General features: G+C 34.3%; 2 protein-coding genes and 1 pseudogene across 5 annotated transcripts; 2 read left to right on the forward strand and 1 right to left on the reverse strand.

The window, feature by feature from the left end:
- Window positions 1-1,979: 1,979 nt before the first annotated feature.
- LOC120147699 lies at window positions 1,980-11,194 on the forward strand (annotated as a pseudogene).
- Window positions 11,195-14,978: 3,784 nt separating this feature from the next.
- On the forward strand, window positions 14,979-18,676 carry LOC120147727 (MADS-box protein SOC1-like). 4 transcript variants are annotated; one of them, XM_039161036.1, is made up of 9 exons: window positions 14,979-15,076; window positions 15,219-15,281; window positions 15,607-15,802; window positions 17,115-17,193; window positions 17,493-17,554; window positions 17,655-17,754; window positions 17,942-17,983; window positions 18,083-18,124; window positions 18,341-18,676. In XM_039161036.1, exons 3-9 carry the CDS (start codon window positions 15,621-15,623, stop codon window positions 18,482-18,484), a joined length of 651 nt encoding a protein of 216 aa, XP_039016967.1. In that variant the 5' UTR covers window positions 14,979-15,076; window positions 15,219-15,281; window positions 15,607-15,620; the 3' UTR covers window positions 18,485-18,676. The 4 variants fall into 4 exon arrangements, with proteins under 4 accessions (XP_039016967.1, XP_039016987.1, XP_039016979.1 ...); XM_039161056.1 differs by having other exon boundaries at window positions 17,496-17,554; XM_039161048.1 differs by lacking the exon at window positions 15,219-15,281 and having other exon boundaries at window positions 15,061-15,065; window positions 15,585-15,802.
- An 846-nt stretch (window positions 18,677-19,522) lies between these two features.
- On the reverse strand, window positions 19,523-25,086 carry LOC120147716 (UTP:RNA uridylyltransferase 1-like). The gene is made up of 6 exons (XM_039161029.1): window positions 23,900-25,086; window positions 23,261-23,629; window positions 21,975-22,198; window positions 21,678-21,741; window positions 20,275-20,471; window positions 19,523-19,890 (listed from the first exon to the last, which is right to left on the reverse strand). Exons 1-6 carry the CDS (start codon window positions 24,950-24,952, stop codon window positions 19,680-19,682), a joined length of 2,118 nt encoding a protein of 705 aa, XP_039016960.1. The 5' UTR covers window positions 24,953-25,086; the 3' UTR covers window positions 19,523-19,679.
- Between the last annotated feature and the right edge of the window lie 374 nt (window positions 25,087-25,460).

Raw genomic sequence — 25,460 nt, forward strand, 5'->3', positions numbered from 1 at the left:
AGAAGGGATAGTATTGTGTATAAGTAAAAGTGTGTATATGATAAGGGTTTGCAGTTAAGATGGAAAGAGTTAGCGTTGGCTAACCAGAGTATGTGATAAAATGTACCAGAATTATAAGATTATAAGATATTGTTGTCCGCTCGGTATGAGTACTATAAATGAGTGCGGATATATGTGCAAGTATACACAATCGAACAAGTAATACAGTGATAAGTGAGTATCGTCTCCACAGGGATTGGAGGAAGTTGAATAAGTTCTATCAAAGCGCTTTACTCTGTCACCTAAGTAAAGTTAGTGATGGTATGTACAAATGATAATGCTGTGACAAAATGAGATGGATGTTGTGGAAATAGAATGGTGGTATGGTAGCAAATGGATATGCCGTGGCAAAGTGGATGGAAATGTCGTGGCAAATTTAATTGTGTTAAGTGCAAACAATTGGAAATGTCAATGTAAAATAAAATGTAATTACTGGATTTAATTTATAAGACTTTGTCTTTCTCACACGACAAGCTACTATGAGAATGAGTGATGGGAGTCACTGGGAAAATCTAAGTCTATTTCTTTGAATGGTATTCCTTTTATGTCTAGCCTACCTGACAGAGTGTTCTAAGGTGTCCTATGCTATCTCTAGTAAGGGACTCGACAAATTTAAGATGTCCTGGCAAAACCGATTGGCGTAAACCCATACAGTGATCCTATTGGTTCAGATAACAAGATATATCTCAGCAATACCTTTTTGCGGCAGCATTAACATCTAACCTATAGTTCTTGCACAACTCCTTTTAGTCGAATGAAATCCTAACCTTATCTCTAAGGTGGATTAGACCTAGTTACTACCTATAATCCCTTGTTTATGTAGTTCCTCCCTAGTTTCTCTCGAATACTAAGGATATTTTGCCAAGGCATTCTCTCGAACCCTCAAGACCTCCTAAGGAAAGGCTACTCTCGTAGCTCCTACAACCTTAAGACATTAAGTCTCATAACAAAACAGATTGAAACATAGATAAACAACCATTCATTGAAATAAAACTTAAACTTCCAAGTGAACTCCTACCAAATAGGTTTAGTTCATGGTGGGGTTCGAAATAAACAAGCAAAAAGCAAGTTTTATTTGTTCCTTACAACCCAAGTGATAAAATATTAAAGCAAAGAACAAAGGGAATGAGGAAAAGCCTTCGACGTGCACTGTCGGAGCTTCCCTCGGCCACCACGAACTGCCCCTAGCGAACTAGCTTCTCTCAGATATCTAGAACGCCACTCCCTCAAGCTTGTCACGGAGAAATGCCATGACAAGTAGGATTGATGGAGGAAGATGAGACTTTCTCTCTGGGTGGAACCAAAGTATTCAACAATGTGGCTTTATCCTCTATTTATAGGGGAAAAATAATCCTAGGACTTGGTGTTAACTTTCCTATAAAACCCTAAAACCATGGTTAAGTTACTTGAAAGTCGGGCAGGACAGGCTATGATATAGCCTGAGTAGCTGGCTGAGTACCCGGTATAATCCCACTGCAGACACCCAAAGACAGACAGGATCTGCAGAGCAGGCAACGTGGTCAGCAGGATCGGCTATAGTAGTGCCGACCCCTCCAGGCGGATCTTTGAGGCAGATTTCTTGGGCAGAGATCACAGAAAGTAGGAGAAAGCTAGCTAAAAATATCTTCTTACACTTGGCTCGCTTTCGAAATGCCAATCCAACTCGGCATTTTCATTCTGCTCAGTAGTCTTCTTATGTCACAACATTTTCTTTTCTCTTTTCCTTGCTCTCAATTCTTGCACATCATTAGACAAACACCTTCCCCATAAGGTAGCACTAATGAAAAATTAAAATGTCGCGGCAAACCGAATTCCACCACATACAACTAAATGCTTCTAAATGCAACTACATGGTCCTAAATAAGCTCTTAAATATTCAATAACTTAAGTGAAAATGTCCCAAAATGTGACCTTTTTACATAGTTATCAATTGTCAGGTTATGATAACCAAATATGGTGTGGATTTGGATATGGTGGTGTATTCTGAGTATGAAAATGTAAGGTAGTAAAGGAGATAAGGATTTGTATGATTGAGGAAAATACAAGTATAAGAGATTGTAAAGAATGAGGTTTGTATAAGTGAAATTGATTATCAAAGTTATGAAAAGGTGATAAAGATTGGTAATCAGAGATGAGTATAAGTGATAGGAAAAGAGTAAGCGAACATGAAAAGAAATATATGATTTATGTAAAAAGAGATTTCAATTTTGAATGAATAAAGGAATAATGGAATAAAGAATGGAAATGATTGAGTTTAAATGATCATATATAATAAAGGTTATATGGAAATGTAGATGATAAGTTTGATATAGAAGTACGAAAAATGTGCAGGGTAATGTGAAAAGATTGTTTGATTCCGTAAAATATATGTTTAATCACAAACGAAGAAGGTTTAAGGTGGTGATCTCAGTCAAATGATGATGGAATAAGAGTTTTGTTATTGTTATAAGACAATTAAAGATGGATTTATGATATTGAGTGATAAAAATGGATGTTATGGTTTATGTAATGAGTAACATTATATGGATTTTAGAAATGGTCAAAGGAAAATGTAGAATCGAAGGAGAGAAAAGACAAAAATGGATTGAGGTTACTGATTACTGTTTATACGATAAGCGATAGTAGATGAATGTATAAAGGAATGAATGTGGATAAAGAGCATTAGAAGATATGTAGAGGTAGTGTACTTATCAATGTGTGCAGCGAAAATTTGAGGACGAATTTTCTTAAAAGGAGGGGAGATTTGTAACATCCCAAAACAAGAGTAAGTGACTAAAATGAAAGTTTTGAAAATTTGAAGTATGATTTTGAAAGATTATTTTATTGTTCAGTAAAAAACTGATGGAATAAGGGATAAAATGGTTATTTGACAAGTAAGATTTTTATTTTTCCTTTATAAAATAAGGGAACTACGTGGAAAAAGAGGGATTTCTCTTCTTTTCCTTTCTTCTTCTCCTTCACGTAGAAGCCAAGAGCAAAGGTGAGTTCATGGTTAGTTAATTTCTTGATTAATTCAAGGTTAGTTTGTGATAATTAGACGATAACTAAGCTTAAGGAAAACTTAAGTTATCTTAAAATCAAAAGATGACAGAGTTAGGAGAGATTAAGTAAAAGGAGTTTTTAAGTGAATTCTTGAAATAAAAGGAGTTTGTATAATTTGAGGATAAAATTTACTTATCAAAGGGCTAATTAAGAAGTTAGATGTGATATAATTGAATTAAGAACACATGGAAAATTTGATGAAATTCTTTGATTCAAGAATTATGGTGAATTATGAGGGATAGTGAAGTGTTATAATGTTATAAGAAGGTTTACATATGTATATATAAGTTGTAAGGTATAAGGAGGGATTAATAAGTAGAATTTGAGGACAAAGTAAGAATTTTCAAGCTCAAAATATAATTTCTGGGTTATGTGCATCGATGCATCTTCAATGTGTATCGATGCACTCTCAAATAAATGAACATCGAATGCCACTAGTGTATCGATGCATAAGGAGTGCATCGATATACCCCTTAAGATTTGAACATCGAAGGTGAATTGTGTACCGATGCATGGATAGTGCATCGATGCACATGTTAAAGAATGCATCGATACACTGTAGAATGTACCGATGCACTTCAAGGGAAAATAAAATTAGACCTTTCTTTTGGTCTAAGAAATGATAGATTAGAATATATCAATTAGATACTGATATATATCAATGTATGATTATATAGATATCGAGCACGAACAAGTTTCTGGATGACTATCAAGTTAAGATTTGATCCAAAGAAAGGAATCATAAAATGGGATTGGAAGTTAGTGAGGCCAAGGTGAGTGCAATTTAATTTATGCTTATGTTATAGAACTAACATTGGCTTGTCATGAGCCAGTGACGGAGTTACCATGGTAAAAAGCAACTCTTAAAATGTTATGGTATGTGGCATGATTTACATGGTTAAATGTATATGTGATATGTTTGACATGTTGTTCTATATGTTATGTGATATATATATATATATATATATGAACATAAGTAAATACGAAAATGAGAAATAAAATAAGCTATGTGATAAGGATATAGAGAATGAAATGAATGACACGAAATGTATGTATGCTTGATTATATGAGTGGATATGTTCTTGTAAATGCTATTTGGTTTATGTAAATAAATGGAAAGGTGAGATAAAATAAGTAGTATTTACTGATAAGGTAAAAGGAAATTATATGAACATATATTATTGATAGGTGATAAAACCGTGAGCCTATATGAATATGTGATGTATGTGAAACATATGAGAATAAGAGAAGTGTTATAAGCTAAGTGACGTATGATTATGAAATCATATGAAAAGTGAAATGTGCATGTGAATATGTGAAATGATATACAAGTTATATGAGAACGAGCATGTTTATATGATACAAGTGATGTGAACTATCATAAATGATAATGTCCATGTTATGTAATATGAGAGTTAGGGGTATAGTTGGCATGCCAAGAGTTGAGGGTTTACCTATGTTCTACGGAACATATAGACAGAATTACCTATGTCTTTCGAGACATATGGATAGTATACCTATGTTCTAAGGAACATATGGATAGTTTACCTAGGTTCTTCGGGACCTGTGGACAGTTGCCGAGGTTCTTTATGACCTCAATAGACTCACATAACTACAGTTATCACATATGTACATGGGCTAACAAACATATAACAATAAATATATTTTACATGTAAAGTATATGCTTTTGTAATATGAATTGCATTATATGATTATATAATGATGTGTGTATTGCTGGGTTAAATGAATCATATGTGGCTTAAAAGAATAAGCATACGAGTATATGATTATAAGACATAAATGATAAGAATATGGATAGTGGAATAAGGTTAGTGATGGAAATAGTGTGAGATATGTATATGTGTATATTACATTGTATGTAATGTTACATTGTATGGAAATAGTTTGATCTTTCTACCAGTCTGGTTCTCGATCATATTTTTCCATTTAAGGAAAATTCAAAGCACTTCATCTTTAGTCTTCATCGGATATACCCAAACTCTTATGGAAAAATCATCTACAAAAGTTACAAAATAATGGTTTCCTCCCAAAGACGATGTCTTTGAAGGACCTCATACATCTGAGTGAATATAATCCATAATACCTTATGTATTATGTATAGTGGTGCCAAGCTTCACTCTCTTCTACTTTCTCAGAACACAATGCTCGCAAAAGTTCATTTTACAAGCCTTTGTATCTTTTAACAATCATTTCTTTGCCAGAGTTTGCAAGGATTTCTCTCTAGCATGTCCCAACTGCATATGTCACAACTGGGTTGCGTCCAAATCATCACCTCCGGAAGCTGCTGCAACTGCTCCAATAATTGTACTACCTTGGTAGTAATACAAATTATTTTTCCTGATGCCCTTCATCATCACAAGTGCGACATATGTGACTTTTAAAACTCCATCTCTCATAGTGACTATTGAGCCTTTGGATTCCAAGGCTCCCAACGAGATGAGATTTTTCTTCAAACTGGGCACGTATCGGACATCCTTCAGAACTCTGGTTGATCCATCTTGATTCTTTAATCGAATTGAACCTATCCCAACATTTTTACAGACATTGTCATTGCCCATATAAACAACTCCTGCATTTAGTTCTACTAAATCGGAGAACCACTCCTGATTGGGGGACATATGATAGGTGCAACCCGAATCTAATATCCATTCATCTGAATGAAATGTTGTTGATGAAGCAACCAATGATATGTCAGAGTCATTTGCATCATGCTCTGCAACACATGCATCTGGAGCAGCTTTTCCTTTCTTCTTCAGCTTCGGGCAATCTTTCTTCCAATGGTATTTCTTATGACAAAATGCACATTCATCTTTTCCCAGTTTGGACTTCGACTTTGATCTCCCTCTCCACTTTGACTTTTGACTTTTCGAGTGACCTCTTGCCACCATGCCTCCGCTGCTTCGTACTTGCTCTCCTTCTTGGTTTTCTTCCTGAGCTCATAACTATACAAAGCAACAGATATATCTTTAAGGGTAACATTATCCTTACCATGAAGTAGAGTTGTCTCAAGGTGCTCAAATTCATCTGGAAGAGATGACAACAACATCAAGGCCAAATCTTCATCTTCGAAGGTTTCATCCATGCCCAATAAGTCTGCACTAGTTCATTGAATGCGGTGATGTGTTCATTCATACTGATGTCTGGTTGATAATCAAATCTGAACAATCTTTACTTCATGTGGAGACGATTCTAAGAGCTTTTCTTTAGGAATTTTTCCTCCAATGTTTTCCACATCTTACTTGTAGAAGTCTCGTTCTTATAGCCATACTTCTGCTCCCTGGAAAGACAAGATCGAATCGTGTTGCATGCCAAACGATTAATTGTTCCCCATTCTTTCTCCTCCATATATTCGAGCTTGTCTTCCTCAATGGCAATGTCTAGACCTTGTTGGAATAAAACGTCTAACACCTCGCCTTGCCACATGCCAAAATGACTGAATCCATCGAACAACTCCACCGAGAAATTTGCATTTGACATCACCCTCCTCACTGATCCAGATGAAGAGCTTGATGTCTTAACTGATCCGTATTTTGACATTTTAATTCTAACGAACAATATTCAATATCAGAAACTGTATCTTTTCAGCAACGGAACCACCAGGATAACAAATGGAATTCTTTAGAATTCCCAAAGTGAGAGAATGAAGAAAACAAGAGGAAGAGAGAACTTGTTTTTGGGATGATTTCTAATGGAAATATTTAGGCCTATTTATAGTTGAGTTTTAAGGATTAAACTTATAAATAACCTAATATTTTAGGGACCAAATATGAAATTCCCATGTTCAAAGTTTGGCCACCTACCAAAGAATTTTTTAATTTGTACAAGTTAGCCACCAAATATGAAATTCCCATGTTCAAAGTTTGGCCACCAACCAAGATGAAATTTCCAATAAGTTTGCCATCAACCGAGATGAAATTTCCAACTTGCTAACTTAATTTCAAACCAAATCTAACACTTTTACCTCCTCTTCTTGTTTTTGTCGGTGGCATCAAAACCATCGAAAAAAAGGTCAATTCATTCACCCGGTACTACTATACTTAAATTTGAGATTTAATCTATCTATAAGATATTCATACCTAAGAAAGAATACTAATAATCAATCTTAAATATCAATATTTTCCTGGTGTACGAAAATTTTAGAGACTATATTTAGTACAAATATTCACATTTAGTATTGATATTTCTTGACTGATTTGTTTTATTGTTTTTTCTGAATACCTTTTGCTTGAGTATAGTAATTTCTAAGAATTTAATATCAATGTTTAAAGTTTAAAATGATTAAAATATTGTTATAAACTTTTATGATTATAATAATAATAATAAAAGTAAACTATACAAATAATCCTATTTATTTTTTATCTGATCAACTTTTATCCCCGGTTCAAAAATTAAATATGTTTAATCCTTATATTATCCATCTGTTTCATTTTAGTAACTTAACATTTAACGAGTTAATGGAAACCTGAGTTGGCAATTAAAAAGTAAAACGTAATTCACGTGTTTTCTTCTTTTCTACCCATGCGATTTTCTCGGGTCGGCCGAGTAGTTGGTTCCTGCACCGACCACCTTTGACCCATTTTCGAAACAGGACGCCGTTTATTTCGGGGGGTTACGAGGTAATAAAGATCATACTGTGTTTGCCCATTGCGTTAGCTAGCTTGGTCTTGTTTGGGGCGTGTTTGGCTGTCGGTTATGTTGCTACGAGGATAGCATTGGAAGGGTGGAAGGATAAGCAAAACCCAATGCCTAAATGGAGGTCTAGAATAATGCGGGTCACTGGATTTTGCGCTCGCCTTATTCTTTTCTCATTTGGGTAAGCTTGCAATACTTCGTTTTCTCGAGCGGGAAAATCTCTATTTACTTTACTATAGGTTAAGTTCTTCTTCTTCTTTTTTAAATATTTTCTTGTAGCTATTATCAGTGGATTGGAAGAAAAGGAATACCAGCTCCAAAGGAGATTGCTACAATTGTTGTATGTAATCATGTATCGTATATTGAACCCATATTTTATTTCTATGAATTATTCTCGAGTCCGACAATTGTTGCGTCAGAGTCCCATGATTCAATGCCCTTTGTTGGAACTATTATTAGAACAATGCAGATAATCTTCAATCTTAAATTTAATCATCTTCTTACGAAGTTGCTGTTTGCTTTCTTTGTGTACTAACTCTTCTTCTTATCATTTTAGGTGATATATGTCAACAGATTCTCACCAGCATCAAGAAAGAATGCGGTAAAGAAATAAAGGTAAAAAGTTTATATGACATCTGTGTTTCGACTTGTTTGATATTGTTGTTTCAAAGCTTGAGTTGAGGAAATGAAACTATAGAAATGTTTAATGGCTAGGAGTCTAAGATGGTTTATCAATCACACCCTTAGCTGAAACTCAATTCACAGATTTGATGTAGTCTGTAATGTATGTTTTTTCTAGTATAGTTTTGGGTTATTTTATTATTGATTAGTTCATATGCGTGTTGCAGATTGGTCGAGCTATGGCAAGTGCTCTCAATGTTGTACAAACATCTCATTCCTATGGGGATATAATGCTCCTAATGAAAGCTGCTGAACTACAACAAGTGTATGCTTCTCAGTGGTTTTTTTTGAACTTTTAAAATCGATAAAAGTTAACTTTGTGGGTTTTGTGTGTGTGTAATGAGGATTGAATCCAATTGTTATCTTATGGTTTGTGTTAATAGTTTTAAACCTACATTTTGCAGGAAAGGCCCTGGAGTTATATGGTTGAAATGGACAGGATTGAATGGGTGAGTCGGGCATTGAAACTCTTCTAGGTTGAAACATACCTCATATTCTGTCTTCCATGAAAATACATTTGTATTCGAACTTGATTCAACCATGTCTACATTGGTTTCTATGATGTTGTTTGCACCCTACTTTTTTTGTCAGTTACTTTGTGACTCGGTAAACAATTTACATCTTTTTGCAGCTTGTAGGCTGTGGACTTTCTTTAGATGAATCCAGAGACCAGGTATTCATAAAGTATTATGGTCTTCTTTTCTTGTTATTCAGCCAAACTAGAGTGGAAGATCTAGACTTGTAGAACCACTCCACCTCTAGTTCATAAACTGAAAGATGTTTATTCCCTTCTTTTTTTAGTAGTTTTTATCATGGTTATCAAAACCGGACCGGACCGGCCGGTTCAACCGGTTGAACTGTGAACCGGTGGCCTGTTCGGTCCGGTTACCTCACAAAACCGGACTGCCAATGAACCGGCTGAAAACCGGTAGAACCGACTGAAAACCGGCAAAACCGGTTTGAACCGCTGGTTAACTTTTTTTCTTTTTTTTAAAAAAATCGTTTGTTCAACGAGCCAAGTCAAATTCGAGTATTGTTGAGCTCGACTCGAACTCAAAAACTTTAAAAGTAAGTTCAACTCAACTCAAAAACTCACGAGCTAAAAATTATCAAGTTCAACTCGAACTTGAAATATAATATTAAAACTTGAACTCGAAAAGGCTCGAACTCAAAAAAATTTAGAAGTTCGATTGAAGCCTAAAATTTGAGCTCAATTGAAGCGAAAGAATAGTTCGCTCTGTGCTCACCTAAAGGCTCCATGATTTTTAATGTCAAATTACCTCTATTATTTATAGAAGTAAGTTGGGATGCTCTTCTATGTTTCTTAGCCATGTGAGATTGTCTTGTTCTCATATTTTTACTCTTTAAACTTTTGGGATGCTCATCTATGTTTCTTAGCCATGTGAGATTGTTTTTTTTATAAAAAAATTAAACCAAATGACATCATTTGTTATGATTTTTTTTAATCCCCAATTTTATTTTTTTGATTATAGTTATATAATTTTATTTATTATTTAATATGTTTTACTTTAAATATTATGTTGTAGTTGATTTGAAACATTTTGTTTCACTTGATTTTATGGTTTTTAATTTATATATGTTATGACTTATGATATTTTTATACCTTTTAATATTGTAAACTTAAAAAAATTGTTACATATATATTTAATATTACTTTGAATATTATGTAAAATTAAAAAAAATATTATTTTATATAAAATCCGGTTCAACCGCGGTTGAACCCGATTGAACCAGTGAACCAGTACCTTCACCGGTTCAATGTCCGGTCCGGTTTTAAAAACATTGGTTTTTATGTTTCATCTCTTCTTGCATGTTTGTGTTAAACTTCATGATTTTTTTAGGGTTCTACGACTAAAGGTTTGTAATCTTTCTGAAGATGTCAGTTATGTTTGAGCATGGTTAACACTAAACACTTTCTTCTTGTTTGCTCAGTTTCATGACACTTTTTCTTTTGTCTTGTATCGTGATTATTTTCTCATGCAGATTTTTGGGCTCCTTGATGTGGAGAAGAATGGATCGATTGCATTTAAGCAGGTAAGTTCAACTGCCGGTTTATTTTTGTCTTCATGTTGGCATCATGCTATAGTGTGGTTACCTGAGCCATGGCCATGGCAACATGTTCACGGGAAATGATACCGCTCTTATTTCCTACCTGAGCCATGGCCACTATTGCGAACTTTTCTACTCTATGGCCTTTAGAGATAAACTTTTAGTGGTCTGCTGTACTAAAGCATTAGGAGAGGATGTACAGATGGTGATATTTAGAGGCATACTATACGATTTTCTTTTCTTCATGGCTGTTCTTATTTGGAGTGGTTCGTGTTATGAAGCAACCACTATTCATGCAAACCTGCGAACTAGCGTTTGACGAATGTGATGCGAGGGGAGATAACTACGGTATGAAGTATGCGGCTCTTTCTTGCTTTCTTTGAAACTCTGGTCATTTTTCATTTGTTCAACGTTTGTGCCTTTTATGCTTAGAACATTAACTTAAAAACTCTCTTGTTTCTGGTTTCTTTTGGAACAGTTGGCAAACATCCTTAGACGGACAATTCCGGAAATGAATGAAGATGAGGTAATATACACTTGTATATAATATTGGTTATGCTGTAAGTTTCTTTTGGAACATTTTGTTATTCGATCGAACGTATATACGCACCAATGAATGCATGTAGGTCCATGGGCTATTCGACCTGTTTGATGCAGACAAAGATGGTTTCCTTTCCTGCTTGACAAAGAACACTTTACTAATAGCAATGTTCTCACCCAAAAGCTGGTCAGGAGATTGTTTGATGGATGGCTCGTTGTCTTCTGCAATAGATTGGTTTCCAGTAGTGTAAAATGAAATTAGTTTTACCGGATTAGAATATTTTCTTAGCATTCAATCAAACACAGTAATTTTCTTATTTTGGGGTTTCTCCAATGACTTTAAATGTCGCGTGATTTTGCTATATTGTGGGTAGGGCTGGCAATAGATCGGAGATGGGTCGGGTGGAGCTTCATCTGCCCCCATCACCCGCGATCCAATTCTCCATCCACACCATCCATCACCCACTAAAAATTTCATCCATATCCGTTCCATCCATCATCCACGGGTGGAGCGGATGAGAAATGGATGATACTATGAACAAAACCTATTTTTATATCCTAAGCTCAAATTCTTCTATCATTCATAGAAACCAAACATTAATACTCAAACATTTATAGAAATCAAAACATGAACAATAAATTTTCATCAAATTCAAACAAAAACAAAATGGAACACAATTTATATAGTCTTGTACACTATGTTTGTGATACATTTTTCAAGTGAATAGATGCATCATGTATAGTCTTGTACATCAAATATAATCTTCAAATCTTCATCAACAAACTATCACTTCTCAAAAGTCCTATCCATCTTAGTATCAATAGGGATAAACCAATATTAAAAAATTAGATATATTTTCAATGGGATAAAAGTTAGAATTAAGAGAATAAGAATATTTACAATCATCCGTTTATTTTTTTTAATATATATATATATATGGATGAATATATTAATGGGTGGATGGATGCTGTGGGTGATGGGTCAAAAAAATTTCATCCATATCCGACCCGACCTATCACCCGATCCATCCATCACCCGCCAGTCATCCGTTTCATAGCGGATTTTCATCCATTTATTCGGGGCGGGTGGGTGGATAATCCACTAACCCATGGATAATTATCAGCCCTAATTGTGGGGAATCTAAGACAGGACCACCGATCCTTAAAAAAAAACAGACATCAGAACAATGTGATTTTCTGAACTTTCTTAGAAATTAGGGTGTCCTTAAGGTTCTCTGTGACTAAAATAAGACTTATTTAACCACAAAGGAGGTTGGATGAAGGGCCAGAATGTGATGTCACACATGGAATATGGAAAAGAGAGAAAGGCAGGCAGCTTGACACGCGTTTGTGGCCCCTCCTTGTTGCCAACCAATGAGGCTTGTTTGTCAAGTAATGGAAACGACAACCTCAGTCAATGCCCATAAATGGTATATATACAAGACTTTGTTTTTTACAACCACACGCGATGCGTGGTTCACAATTACTTTTACCTCCTTTTTCTTAGAGTTATAAAATATTATGATGCTTGCATTTTTATAATACAAAAAATATTCAAAATATTTAAGAAATTATTCAAATTGCACAACATCGATCCCATCAATCTGATGTAGAATAAATAAATAAATAAATAAAATATTTTTATTGGTTAAAAAGATTTTTTTAAATCTTTTTTTTTAATTCAGACAAATTTTTATTTGGTTAAAATTTACAAGTTCATATAGTGTTCCTATATTTAGAATTTAATTTATTTACTTTTATTTCATGAAATTTACTCCTTCGTTTTGTATATAAAATTTTTAATCTAACTATTCAAAAAATATTTTCTAATTTACTTGTTAACATTATTGACAAAATTAACAAGTAAACTAATATTTTTGAATAAAAGACTTAACATTTTTTTAAAATATACAATGAGAATAGAAAGCATGATTATAATTTGGACTTTTTTTTTGTCTATATGATCCGAAAATATGAAGGCTATATAATAGTCACATAATCATGAAGTGGCCAACTGGCCGTTTGCCATTCCATTTCCACCAATATACACACAAGTGGGTAGCCTTGTATTTATTGGAAAACAGTAATTTTTTAATATCTGATGATATAAATTCTAGTTTATATAATTTTATTTATTTTAATATTATATGTTTTATTTCATGTATAGGGTTTAATTTGCGAAATTATTTTGATATTACATGTCTAAATAAAAGTTAATTTTATGATTATTATGATAAGATAAATTATTTGTTGAATTTTTCCTAACAAATATGTTAAAAATTTGAATTGTACAAATTGACGGATAACATACAAATATTAAAAGTTTAACTTATTAGAAAATATATTATAGGAAGAATTTGATAAATTTGATTTAAGGTAATCTTATATTCTTTCAACTAATATCATTATATTGTATTATTGTCAAATAAATCAAACAAGTTATATAGTTTTCTCAGTAACATATCATGTAATGTTATAGTCCGAAAATCTTATTCATAATCTTAATTTTACGACTAAACAAATCTTCAAAAAAAATTAAGAGTTTAAAGTGTTATATTTTAAATTTTAAGGTCCAAATATACATGCCATATAATTTTTTTTTGATTAAATAGATAGATATTATATTGTAGATAAATATAGGATGTGAGATAACATGAACATCATTATCACTTGATCATATGTCTCTCGTATAACTTTTGATTTACATAATATGTGTATCAAAAAATTACTCTGATCCATATATAAGTTTTTTTTAAACATTATTTTTACTCATAAAATATCCATAATATACATTTTGTTAATTAATATAACGGTGCACGAACTAACTTACTTCAGTAGTAAAATGAATGATTGTAATTCTTAAAGATCATGGGTTCGAACACCTGCAAACTGCAAGGCTGATTGAACGTAAAGTACTTAGAATATATACTATTTTGTAATCGACTTTAGCTTAATAAAAAAAGCAGCTAACGGTAAATTTGAGTCTTTAAATTTTAAAAATGTTTAGTATCATCGTTATCAAAAATGCAAATTTAATTATCCTTAATTGAAACATTAATGAATTAATATATTAAATGGTAAATAATTAAAAGTTTAATTAAATAATTTTAACGTTTGTAAGTTAACATTAGACAAATTTATATACTTAAATTACATAATAAGCCGAGTACCAAATCCAACGCCCACTCTCAACATTTCGTTTTTTAAAGTGGCTTTTTTTTTTGGACAAAAAAAGTGACTATTATCTCTTAGTGAGCTTTCGAAACCTAATTGGCCTCCTGCGTACGGGATTGTACGGACAATGTTGCCATGTTTCTAACATTGTCACGTGCTCCTACACTTACCATTTTTCACTTCAAAATGAAACTGGTTGCTTTACTTATTTATTTTTCTTTTACCTTAAGTAAAATAAAATATAAGAATATATTCTGAACAATACTATCTTTTAATTATCTCCATATTATTCAAAGAAACATATGTAGGAGTATATTTTAAGAAGATAATAAGAAAAAAAATAAAAATATTCAGATTCCTATGCTAAAATTTACTAAAAAAATTATTTTAGGCTGAGAACTAAAATTTACATGTAAGCATTTAAAGTATAATTAAACTTTTTCACCAAGTTGATATCTCTTTGAACCACTAGGTATTGTTTTTAGTAAAGTATTCATTGCCTTTTCCATCTACGTTGAGTGCTTTGGATAAGTGTTGTGAGTTTACCATTAACTATTAAGAAGCAAAAAGATGAGGTTTCAAATACAAATATATGCTCTTTGCTTTACACCTGGGTTGAATATGGAGAATTTTGATGTTCCTTTACTTTGGTGGGTGGGGGATTGAAGCAACAACGAGAAAGGATGGATAGAGAAGGAAAGGATGATGTTTGTGGGGTTTATAGATTTTTTGTTTTTATTTTTTTGACCTTTAGTGGGTGAGTAATAATAAAGGGACAGCCCAAGCAAATCAATGACAATAAGAACTTCCAATCTTGGGTGTTCTGGCTATTCTATTCTTCTTCAGATTTTCTTCCTTTCTGGGTTGTGTTTAGGGGGTAAGTGAGACTAGGTTTGATGATCTCTTTTCCATGTCTAGTTCTTCTTTGAAGTTTGAACCTTTGTTTTGAAGGGACCATATCACAACAAATACATACTAATTTAAATGTTTATTTGATTCCCTACAAAACTTGTTCCCAGGTGTCTAAATCTCCTGTGTTTCCTCCATTTCTTTAAGCTGCAAGTTCTTTGCTTGGCAATTTGGTAAGACACTTTGTTCTTCAATCTTGTTTGGTGTCTTGTTTTTATTGAAACAATCTAAATACACTACCCTTTAGTTTTCTCTTACAGATCCCTATTATTTCTCAGTTTTCTTGACTCCTTCACATCACTGAAATCAAAACAAAAAACAAACAAACAAAAGGGTTTCTGGGTTTTGCTCTGCTTCGATTCATCTTTACCTTAAAGTCTTGCTCATTTACAATCTTAATTTGCTTCCTAGGGAACTGTCTGTTTGTTATATTCCATGTTTTGTTAGTGCTTGGTTTCTGCTTTGTAACATGAAAGCTCCATCTTTTTGTGATTGAAGGTACTACGGAGATCATGGTGAGGGGAAAGACTCAAATGAGGCGCATAGAGAACGCCACAAGCAGACAAGTCACATTCTCAAAGCGACGAAATGGGCTGCTAAAGAAGGCTTTTGAACTATCAGTTCTTTGTGATGCTGAAGTTGCCCTCATCATTTTCTCTCCCAGGGGCAAACTCTTTGAATTTACAAGCTCTAGGTATCTTCACATATGTCATCATATGCCACTTTCAACTAATTACTATCAATTTCACATTCTTTTTGGTTATATTTTGTATATAGTATTTGCAACCTAGGGTTCTTTGATTATAGCATAAACTCTCTTGTGTACGCACAGTTAAACACATACTACAATTAGTAAGCTATAAGATCTTAGTGTAAAGCTGATTTGTTTTTGTCTTGAAATTGTTTAAAGTGTCCTTCAATGTTTCGGACGAATATACAATAGATATAGGTTGTGTCCACATTGTTTTCATATGGGGTTTCCAAGGACCTAATACTATAATCTAAAAGCAAATCTTTGGGTATCTCAGTGAGTACAACTATGCAGTCTTAGTATGGCTAAGAAAAAGCAGAAACCTAAGTAACATGTACCTTGTCCCAAAAGAAAACTATTATTTCCTTCTATACGGTATCCTTGAAAACTGGTTTGCAAAATAATGGTTTTAAAAGTACACTTTCTGATATTATTTTATCAAGGGTATTGTACAATCCCTTTCGTGAATGTACTGATATTAACCCTTGGGAAATCTTAGAGAGATTCTTGATTATTCATGACATTGGAGTCACATCCCCACCCTAACACATCAACTCTTGGGAAATCTTAGAGAGATTCTTGATTATTCATGACATTGGAGTCGCATCCCCACCCTAACACACCAACTCTTGGGATAATTCATGTGTTTTATTGAGTATACACAAACATAAAAACAGCGAAAGATCGAAGAAAAATACTTCCGATCATTATTTTAATTGAACATTAAAATTGAGATGTTATAATCCTATTATCGAATACGTATATACCAGATTTTACTGCATATATTAAAGACAAATGTTAAACACAAACAGATAAATGGTTGGTAGCGTAGTAGATGGAAATGGTCCACCATATGAACCACCATCACGTTCACGCAGTACCTTCTTGTTTATTGCTTTTAAGGTAATATATTTATATAAAATTTGGTATTTTAATAATTTATAATGTTATATATCTTGATATGCTTGTACCATTGTATTATTTTACTCTTGCTATTTTCTTTATTTATAGTAGTAAGAATTAAAAACACAACAGTCAATCATCCCAAACTATATACAGTTGAACTTTGTCTCTTACATTCATTGCTGTTTTGATTCAAATTTTGGGGGTATGATTTATTAAAGAAAAAAGAAGATAAATCCTTCTGACAAAGATGGCCAATATAATGTAATGTTTAGGTCATGCTTTATAAACATATATCTGTAGTGTAAGCTTCCATTCATTGATTGTATTGCTATTGGATATCATTGTTTAGCATGCAGGCCACTGTAGAACGTTACATGCGGCATGCAAGGGATAATAATCGAACCAAGCCGACTGACCCAAACCTGCAGGTTAGGATGTCTTTTGTTTGTATGTTTCATGTCTTATAAAGGTGTTTTTTCCTTAATTACGAACTATGAAAAAACGTACCCTCTAGGAAACCAATGTGAATGCCCTAACCCTTTTTTGCCTGCACTTTGTGTTTACGATGTTTAATTTCATGCACCATCATTGAATTAGATTATAGCACATCTTTGAAAATCGATTCGCTTTAACTTTGTTTCTACTGAAATGACATGATCTGATGAATACCAAGTATTATGCGTTTCATGGTTTTTTTTTTTACTATGCATGTTGACTGAAATGGCAGCAGATGGAGAGTGAAGCAGCAACCTTAGTGAAGAAGATAGAGGATCTTGAAATTTCAAGAAGGTATTGGGACTAGTTTAAGATTTCATTTGGTTGTTAGTAATTTGGAATGGCATTGAAACAGTGGACAAGGATTTTGAAATTTGATTCTGCAATGCCTCAGGAAACTACTTGGAGAGGGTTTGGGTTCATGCACCCTTCAAGAACTACAACAGATAGAGCAGCAGTTAGAAAAGAGCGTGAGCATCATCAGAGCGAAAAAGGTTGATTATGAAAAGCTATGTTACTCAGATTTTTTAAAGTATTCATGTTCGACACTTGTATCGTACACATAAATCTAAAGATATAACACTCGAGTCCAAGTAACGTTGGTGAAGATTATTAATATGTTTTTCAACATTCTATACACTGAAAATAAACACATATTAACTCTGATTGTCTACTTTTCAGACACAAGTTTTCATACAACAGATTGAACAATTGAAAGAAAAGGTGAGCCTTTGGGTTTGAACAATATTCTGAGTCGTTTCCTTGAATGATTGAGTTGCTAATTGCTAACAACAGTCTTCAATTATTTTGGCCAAAACTCAGGAGAAAGCCCTAACTGCTGAAAATGAAAAGCTTTGTGAAAAGGTAAGCCTTTTCTATCAGTAATATGCATGGCAAGGAAGTAGGAAGTTGGATTAGTATTCAAGGTCCCCTTTGATTGTTAAATTGTGGTTTCGAAGTGTGTACTAAACTTGAGTATGGTAAAGAGATCAAACCCATAATTTGTCCCTGATTTGACATTGTATCATCGATCCCTTATATACAACTTACTTACCCTTCTCTTTTCAATTTTTCGTTCAGTGTGGAACGAAGCCATGGAAAGGATCAAACGAGCAGGAAGAGAATGTACCATATGATGAAAGCAGTCCGAGCCCGGATGTCGAGACTGAACTGTTCATTGGACTACCGGAAGGGAGAACAAGACGAATCCTGCAATCCAACTGATTGACGATGACAAGTGATCCCACGCCACAGCAACTATAAATATAGAGACAGAAGTTCACGTATTAACCATGCAATGCATTAGTTTGTTGCTTTAGCTTCAAATAAAATTTGCTCATGGAAGAAAACTACCATAGAAGATTTGCTACATAAAATACCTTTATTTTGGAGCACGGCAAATGTCATATTAGCCTCTGAACCCCGTAACTTTTATTTGGATAAATTAGCAGTTTAGTTTTGAAATACAACAATTTACAGGATCAGTAATTTTTTTAAAAAAAAACTATAAATAAAATTTGATTTTTTTAATTAAATAGAATTTCGATAGCATTTAATCAAATATCAAAACATTATATTTTTTTAATTATTTCTTGAACCAATATTATAATATGATTATAGTGTAAGGATTATTATCCCATACATTGACGAGTGAAAATATTCTATAATTGAGATTATATGATACGCCGTCTTGCAGAGCCGGTTTTGGGCCGCGCTGTTCAATCATCCAGGGCCCAATTTTTGTAAAAGACTTTAAATTTTTTTAAGTTTTCTGTATATATAAACATTTAGGATGTTTGGTCTAAGAATTTTTAAGTTCAAGACCCACATTAAATAATATTTGACGGTCAGTTAAAAAAATTCTAGAAAGTAGAAGCTAGATATCGGACTCCTCTCTCCTATGCAGGAACACCCTGCAAAGTAAAAAACAAAAATCTCTGCACTCTCCTCTCCATCTTCAACTCTTCTCGGGATCCAGAATTTTGTTTTTCGAGAAAAGGTCCCATCCTTCAATATCATGATTGGGTCGACCAGGCCAGATCATGAGTAAATAGAAAATCGAAAACGTACATAGCTGTTCCAGCTGAAATACTTGGAATAATTTACAGAGAAAAGTACAGCCACAATATTATAATATGATTATAGTGTAAGGATTATTCTCTTTTCCAAGGTTAGTAAATGTTTTCCAATGACACGCTGTCTTCTTGTTAGAGATATAAAGTTTGATAAACCTGATAAATGTAACGTAAATTGATTATAAAGAAACTAGAAATCTAAAACAAAAGAAAAAAGTTTGATAAAGCTGATAATTCTTTACATTTATGGGCATGAACAAAGTCAAAAGCACTAAATACAGACATACTATAAACCCAACGCAAAATTGGCTGACATTAAACACACCAAGGTCTTTGGTCTTTTCCTAACTATGAACATAAGGCTCAAAGAGTTTCACACAAGGATTTGGATCATACTGCATGATATCAGCAGCGCGTTCAAACTCTTCTCTCAGAACTCTGATGCTGAACTTGTCCACCACACGGCCAAGGTCATGAGAAATCTCAAACGGATCCTCTATGCAGATTAAATGACGATCATTGCCAACTCTTCTTGTCCAATCTTTATCTTGCTTACTGTACAAAGAAATGTCATAAATGAGATTTAAATCTACCAAAAATGAAAGCATCATCTTATCCTATTCTTCCCCCCCCCCCTTTCATCTATTTATTCCTTGATTAAGGCAAAACAAATGTATTTACTTTAACTAGCCATCGATCTTTTACAAATTGCAAGCCATTCTAAGAGTAGAAACATATTTCTTCCCGTCCAAATATTGTAAAATCATGTCGAATTTCTAGACCCAAGAGAACCGGAATAGAAAGGCATATAGCAAAAGAGGGGGGGGGGCATTCACAACAAGCTGCAACTAATACCCATGCTTATCACTGAAAACTAGATTCATGCAATTTACTTGCACTTGCATATTCAACAACCGTCGAGAAAAATTAGTATTTCACCTGATTATGCAGCCCGTGCGAACAGATATTACTGAATTTGCATAATCATGACCATATGCCCAATAGTTAAAGAATCCCCACACCAGTTGAGCAACAGTTTCCTTGTTAGGAGAGCCAAAGTTGCTAAGTTGTTCAACTTTATCAAAGTAAGCACACTCAATATTATCCACTGTGATATTGTAGGTTTTCTGCATCCCCTGAAGGAGAATAAGCAAAAGCAAAAAAAAATGTTAACCCAACAACATTCAGTCAAAGATTTGACAAGTAAAAAAGAAAAGAAAATGCAAAGCTTCACATTAAGTGTTTCATGCAAAGGAATAAAGGCTGTGGATAGATCCAACATGAAACTAAGCACATGCTAATTAAGAACCATAAGGTTTATCATAGGAAACATAATCAACAATCATACATGAATCAAGCAGATAACATATGACTGCAACACTACCTAACTAATTGGAATTTTTTTTTATTAAAACTCCACTTATTTCTGATAGATTTTTCCATTGGTTACATTATCTAACTCTTGTTGTCTGCCACACTTTCATTATATCAATAATTTAACTTTAGCGGATGTGCATCGTTCACCTTTCAAGGTGCGGCTGCAAAATTTGAAGTGGAGTCCTCCCCCTACGGGTTACTTTAAGGTGAATGTTGATGGGGCAGTTACTTTTGATTGGAGAAGAAGTGGTATAGGAGGAATCTTAAAGGATGTTGATAATATGAAGCTGGCTTCCTTTTCGAGAGCAACAGGCCCGTGCCCTCCGATTCAGGCAGAGATTTTTGCGATCAAAGCAGGGTTAGAGTTATTTTTTGATTCAGTTTGGAGGGATAAAGGTTTTTTAATCTTGGAAAGTGATTCTTTTCTTGCTCTAAAATGGATCAACAGCCTGGAATTGTGCCCGGTTCTCTATGTTGACTTGATCAAAGAAATTCAGAAGACAGTGTTGCAGTTTAGTGTTTCTCTTAGGCATATTAGCAGATGTATTAATGGGGAAGCTGACTGTTTAGCTAAATCTGGAATAGGTTAGTGAGTGCTGAGGTTGTGGCTTGGTGAGTTTGGGGTTTCAGGGTTGTTGTAAGTCGGTTTTGTTTGTGTGTGTCGGTCTGGTTGTATTTCCTATGTTTGGTAATAAACTATGGGCACCCTTTTCCCTTGCCTTTGGTTATTGTGCTTTTTCAACACAATAACTAAGAATGGGGTTTTTAACAGGGCCTATTTCCTATCAAAAAAAAGAAAATGGTAAAGCAGAAAATAGAGCCATAAGTTTTTATTCTACTAAAAATAAAGTAGCAAGGGTAGAACAAAATTCAAATTATTAAGTTCCATAAGTTTTTGCACCATAGAAATAACACAAAAGAGCCATATGAAATAGCAGATATAGGAAGCAAGAAGGCCTACACACCTGCAAGCATGGAAGGATGGCAGGTCTACGTTGCTGTAAGAAATGAATGCACATCAAAACATACCTGAAAAGAAAATCCTAATTAAAGACAAAACTTGAGAACAAGCAAAAATGTTTCCCTACTCTTTTCTAGATGCACAAATCCTAACTACATTGACCATCATTAGCTTGTAGTTTTATCTATGCTTACACTCCAAAGCAAGCTAAACAGCCTAACAACAAGCACCAATCGGACTATGCTGCACAAGAATTACATTTCTGATTGTTGGAATAGAATTATAGTAGCAAACTACTTACGCATAGCTGGATAAAGTTCCTCGATAAGTTTCATTCACTCCTCTGGACTTGGCCCAATGTTTCACAACAAATGCCAATTGTCGTAATCTTGCATCTATCTTTGCATAATCCCGTAGAAGCTTAGTATTTACTACAGCCAAAACATTGTTTATGCATATGTCACAGGAAATTCCAGTTGCCGGATCCATAAGCTTTACTATGGGTACTCTGGCACGAGTCAATGCCTGCACAGGAGGCAAACGGTAAGTTATACTCTACTTGCTGTGTAAGTTTTAGTCTACACTTCAAGAACAAAGTTCTGTACACACTTCATGGAAGTAGATTCCCTATGTAGTCTTTGTTGTTGTGAAGATGAAAACAGGGACCGTCTCTTCTTTGGATGCAGTTATACAACAGAAGAGTGGAAGGAGGTACTTAGGATGTGAAATCTTAACAGAGAGGTAATGGCATGGCAGTATGAGTTAGAGTGGGCATGTGTAGACTCAAAGGAAAATCTTCTCATATTATATTGAAAATTGCTTGGAATGCTCATACTTATTTGATTTGGAAAGAAATAAATGTTAGAATGTTTCAAAAGGTAAAAAGAAGTGAAGATGATATTATTAGAAATACTGAAATACTGTACAAACACAAGGTTTTTGGGTAAAAACATTAACATGAGTAGTGACAAATTCTCACTTTGTATTGACTGGGGGATAGTTCAATTATTGTATAGATTGAGGTTCATTAGTTCATTTGCTTGATTCTTATATTGTTGTACTGTAGCAGACCTGTTTCTTTGGATAATGAATATTCAGCATTTATCCCAAAAAAAAAGTTGTGAATACACTTCACGGAAGTATAGTAGCAGGAAAGGACAACAAAAGGAAGTTTAATGAAAATGCAATACAAAGATAACATAGAATTCTGAACCTATCTTCACAAACTAATATAAATCAGATAATGAATCTTAAAGGGTGTAAATTAAGTATTTCTTAGGCGCATGTACTGATTCAAATCCAGATCAATATTCTCAACTTATATTATCATTCACCTAGAAAAACAGAAAAGTATTAAAATAACCAAGTTTATTTTAAAAGAAAAGGCTACATGTAGCGGTTGTTAATAAATAAATAAGAAAACTAATCAGTTAAAGAAAGCAAAATTGGCAAATTATGATCAATAATAGAGCATACTGAAAATCTCGGCAACTATATTAATACCAATTTAAAAAGGAAAAACACAAGGTAAGATTGCACTTATAGTTGATTGCATTAAATTTTAAAGGCATTCACAATATAACCAACCTGCACATTCTGAAGATTATCTGACTGCAAAATATCTGCCAACTTTAACAAGATTTCAGATTTGTCGTTAATGTCGTCATTAAATGCAAGGCAAACATCAATATCACTTTTCGAAACCCCAAAAGAGTTGGCACATGATCCATAAAGAAATAACTGTGCTTTTGGCCATTCTTTGCAAACTAGTTTCTCAAGTAATGCCAATAATTGTTTCTGCTTAGTTCTTTCCTCCTCAGGCGGTATAAGTGACTCATAAATAGAAAGCAAAGGTGCATTTAGCCGGTGAATGTCACCACGACACGCCATCTGCCTTTTCACCATTCTAACTCTCTGGCTAAGTAACCTTTGGCCTCTATTATCTATTCTGGATTCCTGATATGAAAATCACAAGTCAATACCAAATTTAAACAAGAATCCATTTGGACACCATTTGAATTTAAAATGCAAAGCATTGGAAGCTAATATTACAAACTAAACAAGTGATCTATTAAGCATATAATACCAAAATTAAGTGTGCCTGTTGAATCTAAATCTAAAATCCAGGCCTACACGACTACACATTAATCTTTAAGTCTCTGATCTCTCAATGCTTCAGAAATCATTGTGATGACTTCAAGAAGTAACATTAGAGGGGGAGTTTACCTTCTCATAACGATGATGCTTCTTATCATTCTTATTATCAGATTCTTCCCCAATCAATAAAGACTCAACAAGATTTTCCCCAATTTCGTCCACTTGGCCACCATCTTCACTCTTAAACTTATCACGCTTTGAAAACCCATCCCTATAACCAACCCTACGCGATTCCAAAAGAGAGTCTTCAATATCGGTAGCTGAAACAGACCGCAGATTACTCCCTGCCAGCGGCCCAGGGTAATCAAGTTGTCCACGAAGTCCCATCTCATTCTCACTAATCAAAAGACTGTATTCAGCTTTTAATTCATCTACATTGTGCTCAACATGCTTTTTCCTTCTTAAATCCCAGCTCCCTCCTCCTCTAGGCTTCCCTGAAAACCCTGCAGGCGCTCTTAAAGTTTCCCCTGATGAGGGAGGCTTGTAATTCCCAACATTCTGCTGTTGCTTTCCTCTTTCACCAGAATTTTGATGTTGAAAGGTGTATGGAGTCAAATTCGGATTGGAATTAAGCTTCGACACTGGTTGCTGTTCCGATAGATCCATCTTCGATTTTTCATGCAAATTCCCATTGAGTAAACTCTCAGGCTTCTTCAGGATTTGAATATCACTAGGAAAAGAACCAAAGAGTAGCTTTTGTTCCTGATGCTTTTGCTGCCGGATCGGGTTCTGGATCGCTTGACTTTTGTTATTATTGATACCTGGAAAACCTAGCCTTCTCAAGTCATCGTTCAAAGCTCCTTGGTTACCGACGAATTGGTTTCCCGATGAAGACCAAGGGTTTTGGGGAAACCCTAGAAAATTAGGTGCGAGAGGCAGAGGGTTTGTTTGCGGCCAAGATGGCGGCAATGGGAGTGCACGCCCAACTGCTGCAACGGCCGGATCTAAGGGCAACGGCTGCTGCTGCTGTCGCGGTTGCGGTATGAGCATGGCAGTAACACTAGACAGTAATGGAGATTGTTGCTGCTGTTGATTTGATTTGGGGTTTTGGAGTAAAGAAAGAAGGAATTCGCCACCGTTGGAGGAGGATGCCAGTGGCGCGTCGCCACCACCGCCGGCCATCGCAGCTAGTTTCTCTAGCACTTCAGAGGGGAATCGATTGGCAAAGGGAGACGTGAGAACCTATCAGGTTACCTGATGATTCGGCTAAAAGGTAAAACTTTGTGAGATTTTAAAATAATCGTATCTCAAATCTTAAATCAGGGGAACATACAGTTCGATTGACGTCCGATAACCGTTGGATCTTTTAGATCGAAGGATGTCGGATTGTGGTATTATGTAACTATATTCGTTTCGGGTATTGGCTTTTGAGTGTTTGACTAAAACTCTCCAACTCAACTGCCGATTTGGAATTCGGACTTTGGGTTGGGCGCGTATTTGTCACCAACCACGAATCATTCGCATCCGATTCCTTAGCTACCAAGTTTAGAGTACAATTACAATACCTTTGGTTTTCCTTAGCTAAGTTTGGAGTACACTCATTTTTTGTTTCTTTTAAATTTTGTTATTGAAATCGATTTTTTTAATTGAAGTAATTATTGTTTAAAAATATTATTGTAACTATTGAATA

The sequence above is a fragment of the Hibiscus syriacus genome, unplaced genomic scaffold (assembly GCF_006381635.1).
Source record: "Hibiscus syriacus cultivar Baekdansim isolate YM2019G1 unplaced genomic scaffold, ASM638163v2 tig00002575_pilon, whole genome shotgun sequence".
In the NCBI taxonomy this organism is placed as follows: Eukaryota; Viridiplantae; Streptophyta; class Magnoliopsida; order Malvales; family Malvaceae; genus Hibiscus; species Hibiscus syriacus.

Coding starts and splice junctions, on each gene's coding strand:
- LOC120147727 (XM_039161036.1), top strand. CDS start 15,621: ATGGTGAGGGGAAAGACTCAAATGAGGCGCATAGAGAACGCCACAAGC. Junction 15,803..17,114: donor TTTGAATTTACAAGCTCTAG/GTATCTTCACAT, acceptor ATCATTGTTTAG/CATGCAGGCCACTGTAGAAC. Junction 17,555..17,654: donor GATCTTGAAATTTCAAGAAG/GTATTGGGACTA, acceptor GCAATGCCTCAG/GAAACTACTTGGAGAGGGTT.
- LOC120147716 (XM_039161029.1), bottom strand. CDS start 24,952: ATGGCCGGCGGTGGTGGCGACGCGCCACTGGCATCCTCCTCCAACGGT. Junction 23,630..23,899: donor AGCATCATCGTTATGAGAAG/GTAAACTCCCCC, acceptor TTTTCATATCAG/GAATCCAGAATAGATAATAG. Junction 19,891..20,274: donor CGCACGGGCTGCATAATCAG/GTGAAATACTAA, acceptor TTCTTTGTACAG/TAAGCAAGATAAAGATTGGA.